The 20,393-nt window shown below is 40.8% G+C and overlaps 1 protein-coding gene across 1 annotated transcript; it reads left to right on the top strand.

The window, feature by feature from the left end:
• Positions 1-4,880: 4,880 nt before the first annotated feature.
• inka2 (inka box actin regulator 2) lies at positions 4,881-20,144 on the top strand. The gene is made up of 2 exons (XM_056363401.1): positions 4,881-5,357; positions 15,856-20,144. Exons 1-2 carry the CDS (start codon positions 5,289-5,291, stop codon positions 17,104-17,106), a joined length of 1,320 nt encoding a protein of 439 aa, XP_056219376.1. The 5' UTR covers positions 4,881-5,288; the 3' UTR covers positions 17,107-20,144.
• The last annotated feature ends 249 nt before the right edge of the window (positions 20,145-20,393 follow it).

The raw sequence follows: 20,393 nt of genomic DNA, 5'->3' as shown, positions 1-20,393 counted from the left end.
GCCTTACTATACTATGACGTTTTTATGACTTTTTATGCCTTACTATACTTTGTCGTTTTTATGACTTTTTATGGCTTACTATACTATGACGTTTTTATGACTTTTTATGCCTTACTATACTATGTCATTTTTATGACTTATTATGCCTTACTATACTATGAATTGTTATGACTTTTTATGCCTTACTATACTATGTCGTTTTTATGACTTTTCATGCCTTCCTATACTGTCGTTTTTATGACTTTTTATGCCTTTCTATAGTATGACCTTTTATGCCTTAATATAGTATAACTTTTTATGCCTTACTATACTATGACTTTTTCATGACTTTTTTTTGAAGGTATGAAATGTCATAAAAACGTCATAGTATAGTAAGGCATAAAAAGTCATATAAATGTCATAGTATAGGATGGCATAAAAACGTCATAGTATAGTAAGGTATGAAATGTCATAAAAACGTCATAGTGTAGTAAGGCACAAAAGGCATGAAAACATCATAGAATAAGAAGGCATAAAAAGTCGTAAAAACGTCGCAGTATAGTAAGGCATTAGAGGTCAGAGCATAGTAAGGCATTAAAGGTTATAGTATAGTAAGGCATAAAAAGTCATAAAAACGTCTTAGTATAGTAAGGCATTATGTAATTTTTATGAGTTAATATGCCTCACTATACTATGACGTTTTATTCCTTTCTATATTGTGACGGCATATATATATATATATATATATATATATATATATATACATACACACATACATACATACACATATGTAACATGAATATATAATGACATACAATATAAACAGAAATACTCATGTTTCGATTAGCTAGATATATATATTAATATTTTCCATTTTCTAACAGTTTTCATATCTCTACGTATAAGCTATACATATATGATTTTCCTTCATATGTTCATATATTTCATATTTGGAAATTCAACACATATACACACATATACATACATATATTATATATACACACACATTACATTTGTATATGGGCATTCCTGAATATAATATCAGATCTTATATTTTAATAAACTTTTAGGCTGACGGCATTAAAAAACCCATCTCTTTGTTTTAGAGGGACGGTTGTTGTTGTTCCTACCCATGTTGAGACCAAACCTTTTATCTTGCACCACTGGAATTGGCTTTTTCTTTTTATCTTAGCTCCCTGTAACTTAAGTTTTGAAAGGTGCTCTAAAAATAAATATTATTATTACCGTTTTTATTATAAAAGCTACAATTTGACTGATGTTTCATGACTCAAAACCTCATGTCTCCCTGTGTATGAAAATGTATTACAGATGAAACAATCCTGAAATTCCCTTGCTCACCAAACTGCTACCACGATGTGTCATAACGCTTTGGGAATAAAAGTTTTTATGCCTTTATTTGAGAATTGACAGTAAAGATGTGACAGGTAATGTGAGAAGAGAGATGCAACTAAGGACATTAGCCGGATTTGAAATGGAGACAGTTCAGCGCCTTAAAACTATAAGATTACCAGGAACTCTCAGAAAATCTACTTTTAACCACTTATTACTCCTGTGGTGACACATCCTGGACTTTAGATGGCAGTATAACATCTCCAGTAGCTAAAGACTATTAAGTCTGTTTAAATTGGACGTGCTGTAAAAAGACATTTTTGCCAATAATACAGATATACACTTGTACCATGTATGTCCTTCACACCATCTCATCATGTCTTTATGCAATTACCAATTCTACTGAGAAGATAATTGTAATGGCGTGAAAGAAGAACAGTAATGTCATTTTGATCATTTTGATTAATTGGTCTTTTAAAATGTCACATAATCATTATAATTGCCTGTCGCAACTTCTTGGAAATGAAGACTGTCCTGTTCAAGATATTTAATTTTCTAACATAGAAGACCATGAGTAAACCAGCAAATATTTACATGTGAGGAGCTGGAATCAGTGGATATTTGGCATTTTAGCTTCAAAATGACTTAATCATTCACCAAAAATTGATAATAAACTCTGGTAATAAATACATACATAAAACTGCCACCTCACAAGGGATTTAACTTGACTTTGACTAATCATGTAATAACAAGTACTGAGTAATAACGAACTAATAACTAATCAACTAACTAATAACTGGATCAATAAAGCTACTGTATTCCTCTTGTTCTTCCCATCAGCCCCTCTGTGAAGTAACAGATGCGGCTTCATTATATCACCTGTAAGGTCAGAGCACTGATGTGGTTTTATTACATATTCAACAGTTTAGAGATGATAGTTATTACACTAACTGGCAGACACTGCGTCATCACAGCGCCTGCTCCTGTTTCCTCCTAAACATGAAAGCATTACATCACATCTAATTATTCTCACTGCTACAGTGAAGAGAAGTAATATAGCACAAGGAGATAACTCCACTTCACACTGACTGACTGACATGGGCTGGTGTATTTATTGCTTTGTGGTAACATCATCTTTTCTATCATTGGACTCAAAAACCAGTAAATTCATTGCTCCCCAAACCTCTGGTTCATAAATGTGAAGTGATGCACTCAGTTTTCGGAGGGTAAAACACCCAAATCAAACCTGCAACACATTTTAGCTTCATACTTGGTTTAATCTCTTTTTTTCCTCAGACAGGAGGGACCTGTAGCAGTTTCTGTTTACAACTAAAACACAGGCAATGTATGTGTGTGTAATAATATCTATGATACAAAGTTTTAACACCACAGGGATGGTAGGGGCAATTATGTTTTGTCTTTGCTTGGTGCTTTGATTCATTCCTGGCTTGAACACAAAAAACTTCAGGATAACCAAACAAGTCATAACAGTCAGTGAGTCAGTGAAAGGATTATAATAACTTTCTGTCTGCAGTGATGAATAGATGGACAGTTTCTGCTGCTGCATGTGCTGCCTGCATTACAGCGCTGACTGATCTGAGGAGACATTTCCTTATCCAGTGTGTGTTTTTGCTGACAGCTGGGAGGAAGCAGACACATGCACAAGAAGCAGCTGCCGGTCGGGGTCACATTTGGGATGAAATTGTTCCGAATCATGAAGCCGCCTGCTGAGAGCAGTGCGCCCTCTCTCTGCTGGGGAGCTGGTTTAAAACTTGACTGATCTAAGATGTTTGTGTCTGTAAATATTTAGTGTACACTTAGTTTCTGCAGTAATTTTCATAATGCACACATGAATAAATTTGTGATTCTAATGACCAAATTCAGCATGCAACAAATGGAGTAAAAGTTCAAGAGTTTGACAAAAGTTATCAGATCAGACCTGACTGACATCAGGTAACAACGCACCAATTGTTGTCAGATTCAAATGTTGCTAAATCCTGATTGGTGCATGGCCGTATATGACACCACTTTTCTCCAGCAGAAAACCGCCCACTTCAAAGCAGTAAGAGGAGCAGACACAAAACAGACACTTAAAGAAACAACTGACTATTTGTCACCTGTGTTCCTGCAGAAGTTAGTTAATTAGTTCAATATCATAACAGCATTTGGCAAGAAGGATTAGCTCTTCACATTTTTGGTCTACTAGTGTACACTGTCTACCTGAGGAGAAAGCTCATAGTTCAAAAAGGGCAGGAAGGATTTTTTTTTCATACAACAATCATAGTCATGAAAAAAAATTGTTAATCTGCACTGAACACAAACAGTTAAATATGCTGCATGAACTCATCAGAAAACAATTATCATACCCAGACTCTGAATATTTAGAAAAGATAAAAAGAATAACTCTCTCTCTCTCTCTGCTCAGATGATTTATTCATTAGCCCTGTTTCATTGCTTTTGGAATCTGAAATGGATCCACTTCCTCCTCTCTTAGCATTCATCCATCCATCTGGGAAAAATCACCCAACATCAGGCCTGATATTAAAAAACTTCCAGATGACAGAAGCAGGTCAGAGGGCACCAAGTTTTTCCTGACTGTCTTCTAGAGGTCTTCCCTGGACAAGCAGTGAGGACCTGGACAGACTGACTGGATTTTGATTTTATTATGCATGAGGTGCGCTATACAGTATCCAATGGACTGTACACATACTGTATAATCTCCCTGATCTAATGTGTGCAATATATTTTTAAATGCTTTCTATATTAGCGCTGATATGTCAGTTCAATACCCAGCCCAAATGTGCATCCTCATGTAAAGACATACACCACAGACTAAAATAAGATCATATTTTCCTTAATGTAAACTAAAAAAAAAACAAACAAGCCCATTTCTAAAAACAGACCTCATTTAGTTTCCTTGACATCTTCAGATTGCCGGAGATGCATTGAATGTTTTATATACTGCCTGTGCAACCACTGAGATATGTCAGATATATATTCTGAGGGAGGCACTGATAAACAACTTCCAGATTGTCAGCCTTGTATATGCACCTCTTCCTTCCCTTGCTAACACAGTATTATATCCAGGTCACACAACAAAAGCCTGTGGCTCAGGTGTTTCCTCTCTGACCTCAGTGATGGTGGCCAGGAAACTGTCCCTATACTGCTCGTTTCATGACACATATGCTTTCTTTTAGACACATCCTCCTTAAACTTCCTACTTCAGTCTTGTGCTGCAACAGTTGTTGCAGGATCTGTTCTATTAGTCTGTAAGTTATGGAATAGAGACATTTCATTTTTCATGTTCTTTGAACAGCCTGAACTATGTGATCTTTCAGCCTCGACTCAAACATTTCCAGATGTTGCAGACTCTCTTTTCCAATCTCGGAGAAATCATTAGAAGCTGCTGTGGACAAATCTACTCCTACATAATAAATGATGCATCCCTCGTTTGAATGAGATTTAGCCTGTCCTGAGAGGCTCCCTCATTGGAGGAAATTGGATGGGCAACGTAAGCGCGCGTCTTGAATGAGAAAATAGCAGAGACGGGGAAAAACGGGCTGGACACAGAGCGAGACAGAGAGAGAGAGGGACAGAGAGAAAGAGAAAGAGAGAGAGACCCACACAGGCATAGACTGAGTCTCCTGACGCAGCCACAAGAAGGACCTCATTATCATTTTTTGGAGTAAACACATTTTCGTCATCAGGAGTTGGTTTTTTTTTTTTCCTTCTTCTTCTTCTTCTTCTTTTTAATACAGGATTCACGTCATTACGAGCCGCGCGCGCATTCCTCAGCAGGATTTGCGCATCTCCAAATCGCAAATTGTTTCTCCCAGCTCTCCAGCAGAGCGCAGTTTTAATGTCTCTACCCGGGAGAAAGCTTTCATAGTCATGCTCGAGCGACGACGCTCCATCTGAGATTCTTGTATTTACAAAAAGGAAAAGGAAAAAAAAAAAAAATGGAACAGCTCTCCAAACCAGAGAGCAAAAATATGGATGCGTGTCTGAGGCGACTGAAGCAAGAACTGGTAGGTTCCGTTGTATCTACTTCTATTATTGCGATCAGCACTGGGCTACTTCATTCATTATTCATTATTTTATCTATTGTAAACATGCAGCGTTTGTAATAGGCAGGCAGACAAAAATATACATTAAACCATAAATTACAGATTATCATAATAAAACCCAATATGTCACCTTCTTTGCTTTTTCTATGTCCTGACTTCTGTATTCCTGACTGTCACTGTTTCAGCTGAAGGTGCAGGTGTTATTTTTAGTTAGTTTTTTGGGGGGTTTTTTGGCTTTTTTTTTTCTAAATCGCATTAATTTGTGTAGGCTGAAAGCTTTGAGCAGACCAGAGGCATGTGTACACATCCTCCTCCTCCTCTGTCCACGCATCTGGGACAGATGTTTTAAGCTAAATGAGCTCAAGACAGTCTTCTCCTTCTTCTCATAAGCTTTGTTTTTTTTTAGTCTGGTGGTTGTAGCTAAAGAAATAGTAGATTCACTGAATATTTTTATCTGCTGTTTTTAATGTAATCATGTTTTGCAATAGACTGCTGTGAGGTCTGGCTCTCACAGCGGAGTGAGTGAAACTGGCAGTCACAGAGTTTCATCACATTATCATGCCCTAAATGAATTTGTCAGTCTCCCTTATTTAATGTGTTCACATCTCCTCTCCTCTAATAAACACATTTGATTGATGGTAGCAACTTTGGGCTGCCATTTCTCACCCCCTTCTTTGAAATGTAAAAGCAAATGTGTATAAGCTGCACCATCACAATCATTTGGCAGGGACACAGTGTAGACCAATTTTCAAAAAGGAGCCTTAACTGGCACAGATTTCAATTGGAATCATCTTCAAAGCAGACACAGATTTTTTCTTTTCTTTCCTTCCAGCCACTGGCCCACAGAAAAGCCTCGCATGGCTGCATGTTTTGCAACATGATCTGCTCTGTGACTTCTTGATTCACGGCTCCAAATTAGCCGCACGTCTGTGAAGTGGCACATGAGATTTTAGGGGAGTATAGACGTTGATGCCAGGAGGACATGTTGCGTTATAGCTGCCATATCGCAGTTTGGTAACATAATAGAAAAAAGTGCCGTGCCATGCCGGGGATCAAAACAGGAGAACGGAGAGCAGATGCCGGTTAAAAAGCCAAGGCAGTCCCCCTCCTGCACAGGACCATGTGGGATGCAATCTGTTGTTCAGAAAAACGAGAGGTGTCTATGCCAAGGCTGTCACTTTTCTTTCCACTGTGACAGATTCTCGTCCAGTGCTCACTGGAGAGTGGTAAACCGGCTCCATCTGCAACACGCAGATCACAAACATCTAACAACCGACTTGCAGCTGCGAGGCTGAGTCGAGGAGCTCTTCAGTATCACTTGTAACTGTGCTTCAAAGACTGTGATGTCGTTTTAAAAAGGATCATATGAGTTCTTGTGCATATCTTGGACCATTTTCTAGAAATTCGCTACATAAACCTTGAACCACAGATCAGTCCATGCTGCTGTGTTTTAGAGATTTGAGTGCGCCCCCCCCCCCCGGCATCCACTGGTTTCCATTCATTGCTTTACTGTTTGAAAATCAATTAGTAGACTCTTGAACATTGCTTGAGTTGTGTGATACATCACACTCAATATCAAGTCTGCATTTATTTATTTCACAGTTACATTATTGTGCATTATAATGATTGATTTGATCGTTCATCATACAGTATAGGCTTCTGCAACTCTGGACTCTTGTCTCGATATTCAGTGTGATGACTACAAGCCAGTTTCAAACATCCCAATAATCTCACTAAACTACCATTTCATTTTACTTCTTTATTATATATAGTCTGACATATGTTTGTGTTATCCGTTTTCTGCTGGGAAGGGTTGTTATTTTGATTTAACCAATCAGTAGTGAGTGACAAATCCATCCAGCCAATGTCAAAAAATCTGCAGTAATTCTATTTAGGTGGAAGTGAATAAGTGAAACCAGGCGAAGTGTCAACTCTTGTATCTGAAAAACTGAAAGCAACCTAAGCTGGTATTGTCCTGTAATGTGTTGTACTGTCTGTAGTATTACTGAAATGTGAGTGTGGCATTCAAGCCTGTGTAAAAGTCACGTAAATTACAACTGTAAACTCAATGCCCCACAGCAGACACCATTAAAATCCCAGTGCACCATCAGCTCTAAAAGAAAAAAGGAGTGCCATACGAACGTGTGAACACTGTGTTAGTGGGGGGGGGGGGTTCACTCTGTGTGTGGTAGTGTCAGGTCACACTTGAACATTTGACCCTCGACCTGACCAGATCGTGGGGCTATTTGTCGTTACTGCTGACCACATCCAACACAGCAGTGACACTTAAACTCAAACCTGCCAGATTAGTTTTCAAGTGAGGAATGTATCATCACTTTCCGGTTTTTTTTTACTTATGTTTAAAAGAAAACAGTGTTTGCCAACAGGCTGTTAGCTTCCATTTGTTCATTTCAAAAGCACTTCAAGACTCCACAGAAATCCAGAGGCTTGTGTATGATGGCAACAATGAAATATTTTGAATCTCATGCATGACTCATCAATCCAACAGACAGAAAAAGAGTCCTTCCTGCCAGCTTGTAAGTCGGAGATACAAACACTGACATGCTTTTGACTCATCTTCCTTAAATGTTGGGTTCACACCTGCTTAACAGCGTCATCCCAGACACTAAAGCATAAATCAGAGCTTTTGATATCATCACCTCTGAAGCTGATTTCACATGCATCACACTCCTTTATCCCTCTCACACCCGAGGCAAGTTTCAAACATGTCTGTCACCTTGGAATTCACCGTAAGCCGGCAAACATGAGGTCAGGGAATCTGAGAAAAATACACAAAAGTGCCAAACTTATAGTATGTGAAGAGCTCGTAACGTTGAATATTCTTTGTTACCTTTAGGGGCGTTGGGTTAGAAACCTGTACACAACACAAAGCAGTGTAGTGGTTTAACTTTAAGCTCGTTTGTTTTGTGCCTCCCTCATGGCTCCTGTTCTCCAACCTGCCCTTCCTTCCCCTCGGCTAAAATTGGCCCAACTCTTAGTGGCAGCTGTGGGGTTTTGCGTGGGTGATCATTGTGTTTGATTTTAGAACCACAAACCTTATACAAAGGCTCTTTTTCATTAAGGCACCACACACATGACCTGTTAAATCATGGCTCACAGAATGGAAAAATGAAATCATTGCCTCGGACAACAAAGTGCAGATTTATTTCGGAGATATTGTTCCTAGAAACAGCAGAGTGGTTAAATCTGCTGCTGTAACTAGATGTGACCCCTCTGGTCTAAAATCAAATCCCATAGCTCCTCTCCTCTGTTTGCCTTCACTGGGAGAAAAATATGTGAATTATTTCTCATGGGTATTGCTTTCACTGAGGTGTAGATCAATATGGTGCTGTCCACTGTCGTCGTATCTTTTGGGCCTTCAAATTACATTTCGTTTTAACATTTTTGGTTTGTCCGCCGCAAAAAGAAGCTGGACATGTTTAAAATTTAATAATGAAAAGAGAGAATATTACCAAATTATTGTTGCATAAAGTTGTTGTGGTGAACATGTTATCATACAGATGTCTATTTACACACCCAGCAAACACATAGCAAATGTTAGCATTAATTTGGAGTCGTTTTTCTGGCCACCTGACGAATGTAAGTTCAGTATTCACTCTCCTTTTATCTCCGTTTTGGTCTCCACTAACTTTAGTCATGAACTTTGTCTTGTTTGGCGTGGGTCAGGCAGCTTACAGTAGGTTAATCCAAGATTTGTTTATCAAAACAGCTTCAAGATGTGACTGGAAACAATCAATGAGACGACGGTGAGAGTGAACCACAACAATAAAGCCACGGGCCGTAAAACCAAAGCAACGGGCTGAAAGACAATACAACACTAGGTAGAGCAGAGTGGATTTGAATGATAATTCTGTGGGTTCATCACTACAAGCATGCACCTCTTTCACATGACGCCTAGTCATTTGATCCACTGTTAGAATAAAATATTGATGGGTGCAGCTTTAAAATCTATGGAGGCGCATTTGCTTCCATTATATTTATACCACATCACCTGCATACAGTACAACATTCAAATTCCAAAATGCTCTGTATTCCACTCTGAACAACTGTACATAACTTTCCACATTCATGAGTGTGCTATAATATAATGTGCTAAAGCTGCTGCAGGCTCATTCACTACAAATATAACACTGAACTCGAGCCCATTCCTCATGACAGCTTACAGCAATCGCACACATTTTCTTCATGAAAATGCTTCTGTGAATTTTACACTCTTTATGATGTTAGATTAAGAAGGGGGCGTATCTGCAAAATTAACGTCACACTTGATGTTACAACTGTGGGCTGGAGAATTGGCCTAGCACTTTCACTGCCCACACACAAGGTGCTGACGTCAACTGCTGCGTTATCAAACATTTATCTAACGATTATTGCCTCCAGAGAGGATTTACAGCCGGGAAGACAACAGATTGGGTCCCAGACTGTCTTCCAAATATCATCTGCCAAAGATGATGATGTGGATCCTAATCATCCTGCATCTCCCACGGCAGCATCATTTTCTTGATGGCATAAATGAGCTCTTGCAGGAAATAAGCAATTAAACCACCTCCCATCTCTCAAAAGGCCATCAGGGAGTCTTTGCTGGGCAGCACGTCCATAGAAACAGTGATAGATTTGGTTAAAATATTTTTGGTTTTAAAGAGACAGTTCACCCAAGGTCCCATTTCCACTTTCTTCTTGCAGATAGTTTTGGATTCTATTTGCCAGGTTTTTCAGATACTTGTCTCTGCATGCAACAGCATCACCTCTTACAGTGTCCTCATTACTCTGGGCAATGCACAGGCATCACTGACATGAGTTTTTATATAACTATTTCTATGGTAGAAAGTACTTCCAGCAAAAACTGGTCACTTCGAGGTCTGTGGATTATCCAGAGTGACCAGGGGACAGCATTTCTCAAGAGATTCCTCGGACTTAAATCCATATTGGACATTTTGCACCTCAAAATTTATGTCGGACACCAATGCTCAGTACAAGTGGAAGACATAGTGTGCCCTTTATGTAATGAGCTTGAAAGTAAGAGTGTGGAGGTGGATGTAGGTCTTCAGACTTATATGCTAAAAGCCAGAGTTTGTGTTCCATCATAATTACTTTTGCTTTTTTAATTAACTGTAACTTGATTTTTTTTCCTCATTCTCAGTAATACTAATTTCAGTCTTGTCTGGCGATAGGGTTTCAAAATCTAAAAAAATAAAAAAAACATTTCATAAGGCGTTGGTGAGAAAATGTTTTTGGAAATTTGGATGGACCGAATCCCATTTTCTGTGAGGATCCGTTATATAGTTAAAATACATGAGAGGCATATTCAAACTACAGTCAGTGCAAGCAGCATATTAAATAATATAAGTACAAAATTACAAAAGACTTTACAACAACTTTGACATGACCAAATACAAGAGGTTTTCACACTTCTTCTTCCACTGAACGTGACCCAGAGGACACTGGGACCAAACAGAGTCACCATATAAGCTTTTTTTTCCCCATCAAAGAGGCATTCATTGCTGTGTGCACAGTAATTCATTTCTTTCAGTGAATGCTGCACAGCTTTATTGCCCCCTCGATCATGACCCCAGGGTTGTCCACAGCGGTCTGTGGCGTGTCCAGCAGTTAAGTCACAGAGACCTTCTCTGTATCCCCCCGGACAGAGACCCCCAGTCCTGTCCTTGACCCATACAGCCCACCATTCATTTTTAATTAGGGGTGGAGGGAGGGTGGAGTACACCATAGCTGTTGCTGCTGCTGGCCAGCTCCTTCTAAACAGGAAGACCTTTTGGGTCTGATAACCTTGGTCTCACCATTTCCTCCCTCCCTCCAGCCAATAACAAATAAACAACAACAGTGAATAGCCTGTAGTTTACCGCCAGAACAGAGCAGTGGCTTGTTTTTCATTTTTGTTTGTGCTTTTATTTTCCACCTAATAATCCAGTTAATGTATATGAGTGAGCGCAACATGCATGCACACACATCCATGCCTTAAAAACACACACAATGACTTCATTGAAGAGAGGCACGTCTGGACATGTGTGTGGATTTGTGAGCTCAGTGTGTTTGCACAGTGGATATTTTTCCCAACATAAGTGAAGGAGGAGAGCTCGATCTCAACAGACAGCAGAGGAGAAGCATTGATTTATTTATACTTTGTGGTATTTAATTCACTTGCATGCATATTGAATGGCCTCTGGACGCATCTTCACACTAGATGGATCATGACATGAGGATGTAAAATAAAGAATTACTAATCGACTGAATCTTTTTTTTTTTTTTTTTTAATTAAAATGGCCAGAACTCTTTAATAAGCCTCCATTCAGTATTAATTCAAGACTGCCAGCCATTGTTCTTTAACTTTGAAGCATTCAGCACTTAATTGGCAATTATGTCTGGTTGGCTGGCATCACTGCAGCCAGAAGAAGAAGAAGAGGAAGTGGGCGGGGGGTTGAAAGGGCAGAATCTGGGCAGTCCTTGTTTGTCTTCCTTTCATTCATTCAGCAGATTTTCACTTGGCTAGCTTTTTTTAAAACCATCTTTTTTATAGATATACACGCTTGATGGATTAAATGGCTGGAACACTTGGAGGCTTTGGTTCAAAAAGAAGATTTAAGTAAACTTCACAAGGCTGGGTTAATGATGCCAGTCTTTCTGGGCAGTACAGCAATTCCCTGCAGCCCCAGTTTCATCCCAGTTCTCTTATTAAATTAGATTAGACAGACATTTCTTTTTTCTCATCTCCTTTTCTTCTGGTTAAGACCTTAAGGTGCTTGTGTGGGTCCCATCCGGTCTGCATCCTCTGTGTCTTTGTCCTAACGAAGCCCTCAGCTGATTCACACATTGTAAAAGTGAGACATCTCAGGATGAACAACATCTGTGTCTCAACCAGGAACTGCCGCGGGACGTTATTTAAAAGTCACTTTCAGCATCCTGAGTAGAAGGCAGAATGAAGGTTGAAAAGGCTGACATATTTGGGCCACAAAGTTCAGCCTTGAAATGGCAGTCGTGGAGTGCCTGGAGTTAGTTGGCATGGTTAAGGTGGAATAATAGGCTCTAGTTTACTACTGTTCCTCTGTTTGTTCCCCAGGGCGCAATATGAATTATTAATGTTGCCTTAGAATAGAAATGCCGGTAAACAACTCAGCGTGTTTTAAATAACCAGGAGGAATGCCTGTGTTTTGGGGATAATGGAAAAGTTGCATGTGAGTGCTAAATTAGGGTGTTTTTGGTTAGCATGTGCAAACAGGTGCGGCCTTTCAGAATGCATGAAAATGGTCTGCTTAGGAGATAATATTTCAAAAACAAATTTAATACATATAAGTGGTACAGATTTCAGCAGCAGCGCAGAGTGCGGTAATCCCTCAGCTGATCCCTGCACAAACTTTACTGAAGCCACACGTCTCCCTCCGAAGATGTAACGACAAAAACACAAATCCACACTCATCTTGTCTTCAGACTTGTTGACCTTTGATGTGCAGGAAAGTAAACCATAATTATGCGCTCTTTCCCAGCCTCTCCCAGGACACAGCCAATTATAGCTAATGAAGTCAGCCATATGTGGAAGGCACAAAGACAAGAGACAACCTGATTGTGCTAATTACATGAACCTTCACTGCCTAATTTAGCGAGCCAAGGGGAAGCTCAGAGGCTTTTGTTCCCAGCATGTGCACTGATGGGTTTATTATCTGATCTTAGAGGCTACCAACGCCCCCATGCACCTATTCAGCCATATGTTAGTGATGAGCAAAGTGTTTTAACCCAGAGGTTTAATGTTAATGATGCATGGTATTGGAAAGATTTCAAGATACTTACAGTAAAAATGGCCTTTGGCTATATAGCGCTGAAACAGTGAGTTAACAGATAATTAATCATCAACAATTTAGATGATCAATTAAGTAATTTATCAAGGAAGATTGCCAAACATTCTGTGGTGCCAGCCTTTCACAATAAAAGATTTTCTGCTTTTCTCAATGCCTCACCTTGGGTTATGATTCATTGTGATGGGGACATTTTATAGATTAAATCTAATCCAAGAAAATAATCCATGATTAAAATTGGTTGTGGCCCTAGTATATAAGAAAGTGTCACTGTTCTAAAAGTTTTGCAAAGTTATTTATTTTAGAACAAGACTATAAGTCTAAAGGGTTGCTAATGGTTCTGTTAGGTTGTACTTTAGGCTATATGGTAACATGCTAACACACTCTCAACAACAATGCTAACATGCCAATGTTTAGTGGGTTTAATATTTACCATGCTCACCATCGTAGTTCACTGTGTTAGCATGTTAACCTTAGCTAGATATTCGTAAACACAAACTACAGCTGAGGCTGATGGGAATATCATTAATTTTTTAGATATATTTATGGGACAAACTAAAAATTTTGACTCAATGATGATTGTATGTGAAAACGTAAGCGTAAAATTCATCCTCTGGGGAACAGGAATGATTGTTCAACATATCATGAGAAATTTCTGTCTGCACCAAAAATGTTGGACCAACCAACAGACTAAAGGGGCCACTGTTCGAGCCACATGGGTCCTGACTCGTTGAAAAGTCAACATCTAACTATAGAAGTCAATATGGGGGGGGGGGGGGGGGGGTATTTATGTATTGTATTGTTATTCATTACATTTGCCTGTTTTCCCAGTATATGCCTATTCTCCAACAACACTTCCTGCTCTCACGGTGCTTTTAGTAGTCCTTGTTTATGATGCTATACTGCCAGTTGTTCTACACAGCTACTTTTCCCACCCGGGGGGTCAACACAGTCACTGCTCCCCCAAGATTAAGTATCACAGCCTGTTACACCTACCCCCCTCCTATGTTCTTATGGTGTCATTCATAATTGAATCCATCAACAGTTTTCTCTTCGACATCTAAACATATGGTGAGGGACCCCCCCTCCCCGCCATCAACCCTCTTCCCCCTCCATCCCTACTCATCCGGATGACTCTCACCGCCCCCTCTCACTATCTCCCCGTCATTGTTCAGTCCCTTTTCGCCTGAGTGACACCCCCCAACCCACCTCCCACCATCCCACCCCCCACCATTTGGGGATTACAGTCTAGACGGGCAGTGCTGATTGGCTGTCACACCCAGCTGTGTCCCCCCATTGGAGAGAGATACATATAGGGGCAGTCAGACTGATCCGTTTGAAAGGTGAGAGACAGTGACAGGCTGGCAGAGGTGCAGACTAACAACAACAGAGAGACAGACAGGGATATCTATACCTACTGCTTTGTGACTGTAGAAGGTAAGGGGTGGGTTTTTATCATATATTTGTTTAATAGAATGAGCTGGAGTTCCTGTCAGTTGAAAGACATGTTTTTATTGTTTTTTTTCCAGAGGTTATTTATTGCTATAGAACTCAAATCAAATAGCTGTTCTCGCAATAGAAGCAAATTTTGTTTGCATTAAAATGCATTCATGTTTAGTTGACAGTTATCACTTAGGTGCTGTGGTGTAACCGATCCTGACTGTCAGTTTGATGTATTTGGAAAACACATTGCAGTCTGCTGTGGGTGTGCTTCATGAAGTTTCTCATCAACCTTTTCCAACACACTCACGTTTTTTTTTAATTCCTGACATGCTTTCTCTCGTCTCCACTGTTATTTAAAAATCATGAATCAGTCGCTACCTTTGCCAATGTGTGCATGATAGAAGATAAACTTGTTTCAAGAGAGCAGAGTCAAAGTCTGGGTCACGTTGGCAATGATTCAGGCCTGCAAGTTAAGACACAGGTCAGGATGCTGCCTCTGGGCTTTCCTTCTGCCCTCAGGAGAAGACGGTTAGTCAGGTCACATGACACAGGCTCTTAAAGAGATGAGAGCGGAAAGAGAGAGGAGGAGCAGGAGGAAGATAAAAGCAGAGTGTGTGATTACTGCTGCACAGAAGGAAGTAAGAGTGAAGACAAAGAGCTCGGAGGAGAAAGCAAATATGAGATAATACAAAAGTGGAAGGATACAAAAAGAGAAACTGAAATAGAACGAGTAGAAGAGTGGGGAAGAAAAAAAAAAACAGCAAGCTTGTCTGTTGTACAGCTGTCATGGGTTGGATCCTCTCTCATACGCAGGCCATATGGGACCCAGGCCTGTCATCCAAAACTAGGTCACATGACCCATAATCAAACAAGGTGCGCAGCCTGAAACGCACAAGAGAAGAGCACAAAGTCTCACCGACACAGAGACAAAAAGCAGGTCTATTATTGTGATGTGATAGATATATTTAATGCTTCTGATACCGTCAGTTGATGGTGTGTAATTTGGATTTGTGCTGGTGCTGAGATAAATGATGAACAAGAGGAGGGGACAGTGAGGAAATCAGTCTTTGATGGATGAGATGGGAGCTGCAAGAGTGAAATGAATGAAATTATGTTGCCTTTAAGCCGAACTGGACATTTGCTGATTTCTGACTCATCTTCATCTCTTTATTGTTCTCTCTGTCTCCCTGCAGCTGTCTATGAAAGAAGCCGGGGATGGCCTCCACGCTCAGATGAATTCAATGATGGGAGCCCTCCAGGAACTCAAGCTCCTTCAGGTTCAGACAGCGCTAGAAAACCTTGACATTTCAGGTCGGCCCATTAACCGAGGGATCCCACATCCTGCTACGTCAGCTCCTCCGGACGCATCAGCAGCTGCAGCAGCTTCAGCTTCAGAAAAGGATCACGGGTCCTGCTTTAACCAAATCCTGCCAGTGGAGCCCAGTCCGAGCCCAATGTCAAGTCCACAGCCGTCTTTGGCGAGTAGAAACACTTTCAGCCGAGATGACAACAGCCCATCTCGAAACAGAAGCAGCCTGAGAACCTCGTCTTCCTCGGCGTCCAGTCTGGAGAGTGAGAGCGAAGGGACCTCAAGAACTGCAAGAAGTGAGAACGACCTTGAGTCAATACCCAGGAGGTGGTCAGGATACACCGCCCCTCAGGTGGACTTCTATGGACCAATGGTGGGAAACCCTCCACCGGAGCCCTACCCTCAGGCGCAGGCTCCCCATCATGCTCAGGTGGTGGACCTGCCTGGCATCCTGTACAGCCTCTCCAGAGAGGGTCCTTCACTGGACAGCGACTACTCCCAGGACAGCACAGATGACGCAAGCGACTGGACCTCTTCACTCATGAGTCGCAGCCGCAACCGTCAACCCTTGGTACTGGGCGACAACGTCTTCGCCGACCTAGTGGGCAACTGGCTGGACCTGCCCGAGGTAGAGAGGGAGGAGGTGGAAGAAGAGGAGAGGAGGAAGAGGAGAGAGGAGAGGATGGCAGATGGAGGAGTGGACAGACCGGACACCCCAGCTCACCCTCTCCGTCTCAGCCGCTCACAGGAGATCTGCAGGAAGTTCTCGCTGACCACAAACATCTTCAAGAAGTTCCTGCGCAGCGTCCGGCCCGACAGGGACAAGCTGCTCAAGGAGAGGCCCGGTTGGATGGCTCCTGAGCTGCCAGAGGGCGACCTCTTCAAAAGGCCCAAGAAACTGGTTCCTAAAAGCTCAAAGGGCAGCTTCTACCTGCCGTTCTGGGCAAATGGACAGCAGGGCAAAGGCAGGCCCTGTCTATCTGAAGCAGAAAGGAACCACCAGCACCATCAGCAAACCTTCCCCCAGTTCCACCAGCAACCATTTGCAGGGATTTATTTAGACAGGAGACAGCCAGAGACTGGTCTGGAGAAAATGCAGCCCTTGTTTGACTACAACACAGCTGTGTGGGTCTGACAGTGAGTCTCAGGCCAACAGCCCGCCAGTGATGCCAGACTGAGTGAGTGACAGGTGCTGGGGGATTTGGAGGGGAGTGAATGAATGAATGCACGAACGAATGACTGAGAGGCTCGGATACAGTTATCTTCCAAAAATGAACCGATACACCCGCAACGCGATTCTCCTGCGACTGAGAGATTATCAGGGCAATATTTTGTCTGACAATCCTAGAAACCGAAACCTTGTTTGCCGTGTGTGTCTGGGCTTGTGAGTGTGTGCTGGAGAGTGTCTGAGACATAGTTAAAGAGAGAGTTTTTTTGAGGATTTATGCTGCAGGTTTTTGTATTATTCCAATGTCTTTATGCGTGTATGCATGTATGACTGGTTTCTCTGGTTGTCTTAAAAGACGGTACTTAAAAAAAGAAAATAAAAGAAAAAAAAAATAAGGACACATTTCTCAGAATGTCACCACCATTGCAGCTCTTTATAAAAAACATGCACAGGCTTTTTCACCTCTATGCTACAGGACATACTCTCATATCTCACTTCTTTGCATCTATGAATAGAAATGCCAACTGTTGGATTGCATGGTTACCGTTTTTATAAGTGATGCTACAAACAGCTGTTATCGAATGCACTGCCACTAAACACAGTCATAAGCTCCCTTTTGTTTCCAACACCGGAAACTCAGGTTTAATTGAACCCATCGGCCTCATTCACCTCGCTCAGGGAATGAATGCAACACAGGAGGAAACTCTGAGACACTGCCACATTTAAATGGGATTTATATACAGTTTAGACAAGCCTCCTCATCGCATTTCATCTAGTAATAATTAACAGCAATACAGCGCATGACTAGTCCAAAAGAGGGCACATTAAACTTTGAGATCTGTCCCTCGTGATCAGCGATGTTGTGCTTGCTCTCATGTTAGAAACTTGTTTTTCTCTCTGCCATGTAGACATGGCACATGTTGAGTCAACTGTCAGCCCTCCTGGGTTGTTAAGCAGGGAGAGAGAGAGAGAGAGAGAGAGAGGAGGGGGTAAAGATGGCACAGCCAAGCACGAGTACCGACTGACTGACTGACTGACTGCCATCTGGTACCCGGACGTTATGTAAAGCTTGTTCACCACAAGCTCGGAGAAGATGCAAAACGGCCCAGTTAATCCCAAAGCGAACTGAATTATGATGATTGTGTCACATAGTGTATATACAAAGGTGAACACATTGCAGTGACAAGACAGTGAAGAGAGTGGAGGTAAAGACCCATAATCTCTATCAGACGGGATCAAGTTGACAGAATAAATGTACAGATCATTGTACATATTTGCCATCAAGCAAACTGAAGCAATAACAGACATTTACTCTGATATCCCACCGCATGATTTTCATGACTCTGCACACAGATAAATATGTAACAGTAATATTACAGTTCTTACCATCACATGTAAACAAAGCTACCACACTTGTACTTAAACCATAAAATTGATGAGTCAATCTTTAACCTACAGTATCTATTCTCTTTTATCACAATAAACCATTACAGTGTTTGTCATTTCAAGCAGCATCACAGCAGACAAGAACAAACTACAGCTTCCTTCACAAATTCATAGAAATATCAGGATTCCCTCAGGATTACAGATGACACTGCCCGCTCTGACACAAAACACTTGTTCGTTTTTATAGTGGATCACTGTTATGCAGCGACAATCTGATACTCTAACTTATTGTTTAAAAAAAAAACTGTCAATTTCACTCAGTTTTAAATGTGATACCAGACCAATCAACTTAGCCAGCAGGGATTAGGCCTTAGGTCTTTTGAGTGTCTTGGCCGCCCGATCCATATGGTGTTGTCTCAGTATTCAGGTCAATACGTACCACACACACACACACACACACACACACACACACAGAGGGTCCAACACACACACACACACACACACACACAGACGGTCTACAGTCTGAGATGTCATATCACAGAGTACGTGTATGTAAATGTAACATTTATTTCTTCCTATTTACAGTTGTCTAAGTGTAATTTTCAGCACTGTTGATATTTTTCATCGGGGTTCTGCGAACCTTCAGTAGTGATTCTGTGTCATGTGCACTGTAAAACTGTCACTGACTCTTTGTAAATTAAATCTGTTTTCAGAAAGAAATGTCACTGTGTCTTGACTTCAGTTTCGTGCATGAATTGGTTAATATGTTACTTGGTATGTGAAACAACTTGTTAGTTATTCTAATGTGGAGCTATAACCTTCCAGCAAGCATCTGGTAAACGGCATCTGGCTAAATATGGTTGAAATCAATATCACAATATCAATTAAAATATTCTCTTGATATATGCAATATCACATAACAAAATGTTCAATGCAGTCAACAGTGTTATATTTTTCACAACATCTGGCGAAGCTCATCACAAGTGTGAAACAAAAAAACCCAATTCAGTTACCGTTTGCTTGGAATCATTCATTTTGGAATTTAATAAAATACGATGTGATCACAATACGTTTTTCGTAAATGCTGTGCTATGATTTAAAAGGAATTGTTTGATATTTTTGGAAATACACTTAATCACTTCCTTAGCAAGATTGATACCACTAGCAGGCAGTTAGCTTAGCATAAAGACTAAGAAAGAGGAGAAGCTCACCAACTAATACATTATAGCCTATGTTGGTTATCTAATCTGGTGCAGCACATAATAACGAAATATTGAATATCACAATGGTCGATATAGAAAAGAAAAATATCAGACCCCAGCATCAAGCCTTTGCTTTCAGCTCGTAGCTCTTAGTGTGATTTGTTTCTCTGCTCCGCATCCTGACTACAGTAAAGTGCTGCTGCATGACTAACAGGTTCATTGAGGGCAAAGCCGGCAAGAAACTCACTGCCTGTGCATCAACTGTGCACTAAATTGATTCTAAATCTGTACCACAACTCCATCAGTGTCTTCAATAAATAAACAAAAGCAATGTGAACTCTGTAGCCCTGCAGTTCATCACAGGCACTTCATGACACTCAATCCCTGAGACGCTTTTTATGAGACACACATCAGACCACATCAATCAGCTCATCTTTCTGTCCCAGAGCACTTTGTCCAAGTAAAGCAAGTAATACCTTCTGCAGAGGTCCAAGTCTTTTATAAAATCTCTCTGCTGTAGTGTAGAAATCACTCTCCAACATCATATTCTCTGGCTCCAACAGTGATGAAACCATTAATCCTATTTTTATAATAAAGTGTTGACTTTAGACGGTTTATTTGGGAAAAAAAAAAAAAAAAAAAAAGCCATTAGAAGATGTTGCCGGG

The sequence above is a fragment of the Seriola aureovittata genome, chromosome 2 (genome assembly GCF_021018895.1).
Source record: "Seriola aureovittata isolate HTS-2021-v1 ecotype China chromosome 2, ASM2101889v1, whole genome shotgun sequence".
Lineage (NCBI taxonomy): Eukaryota > Metazoa > Chordata > Actinopteri > Carangiformes > Carangidae > Seriola > Seriola aureovittata.
The sequence above is the reverse complement of the archived record's forward strand: the minus strand, read 5'-3'. Positions and strand labels throughout refer to the sequence as shown.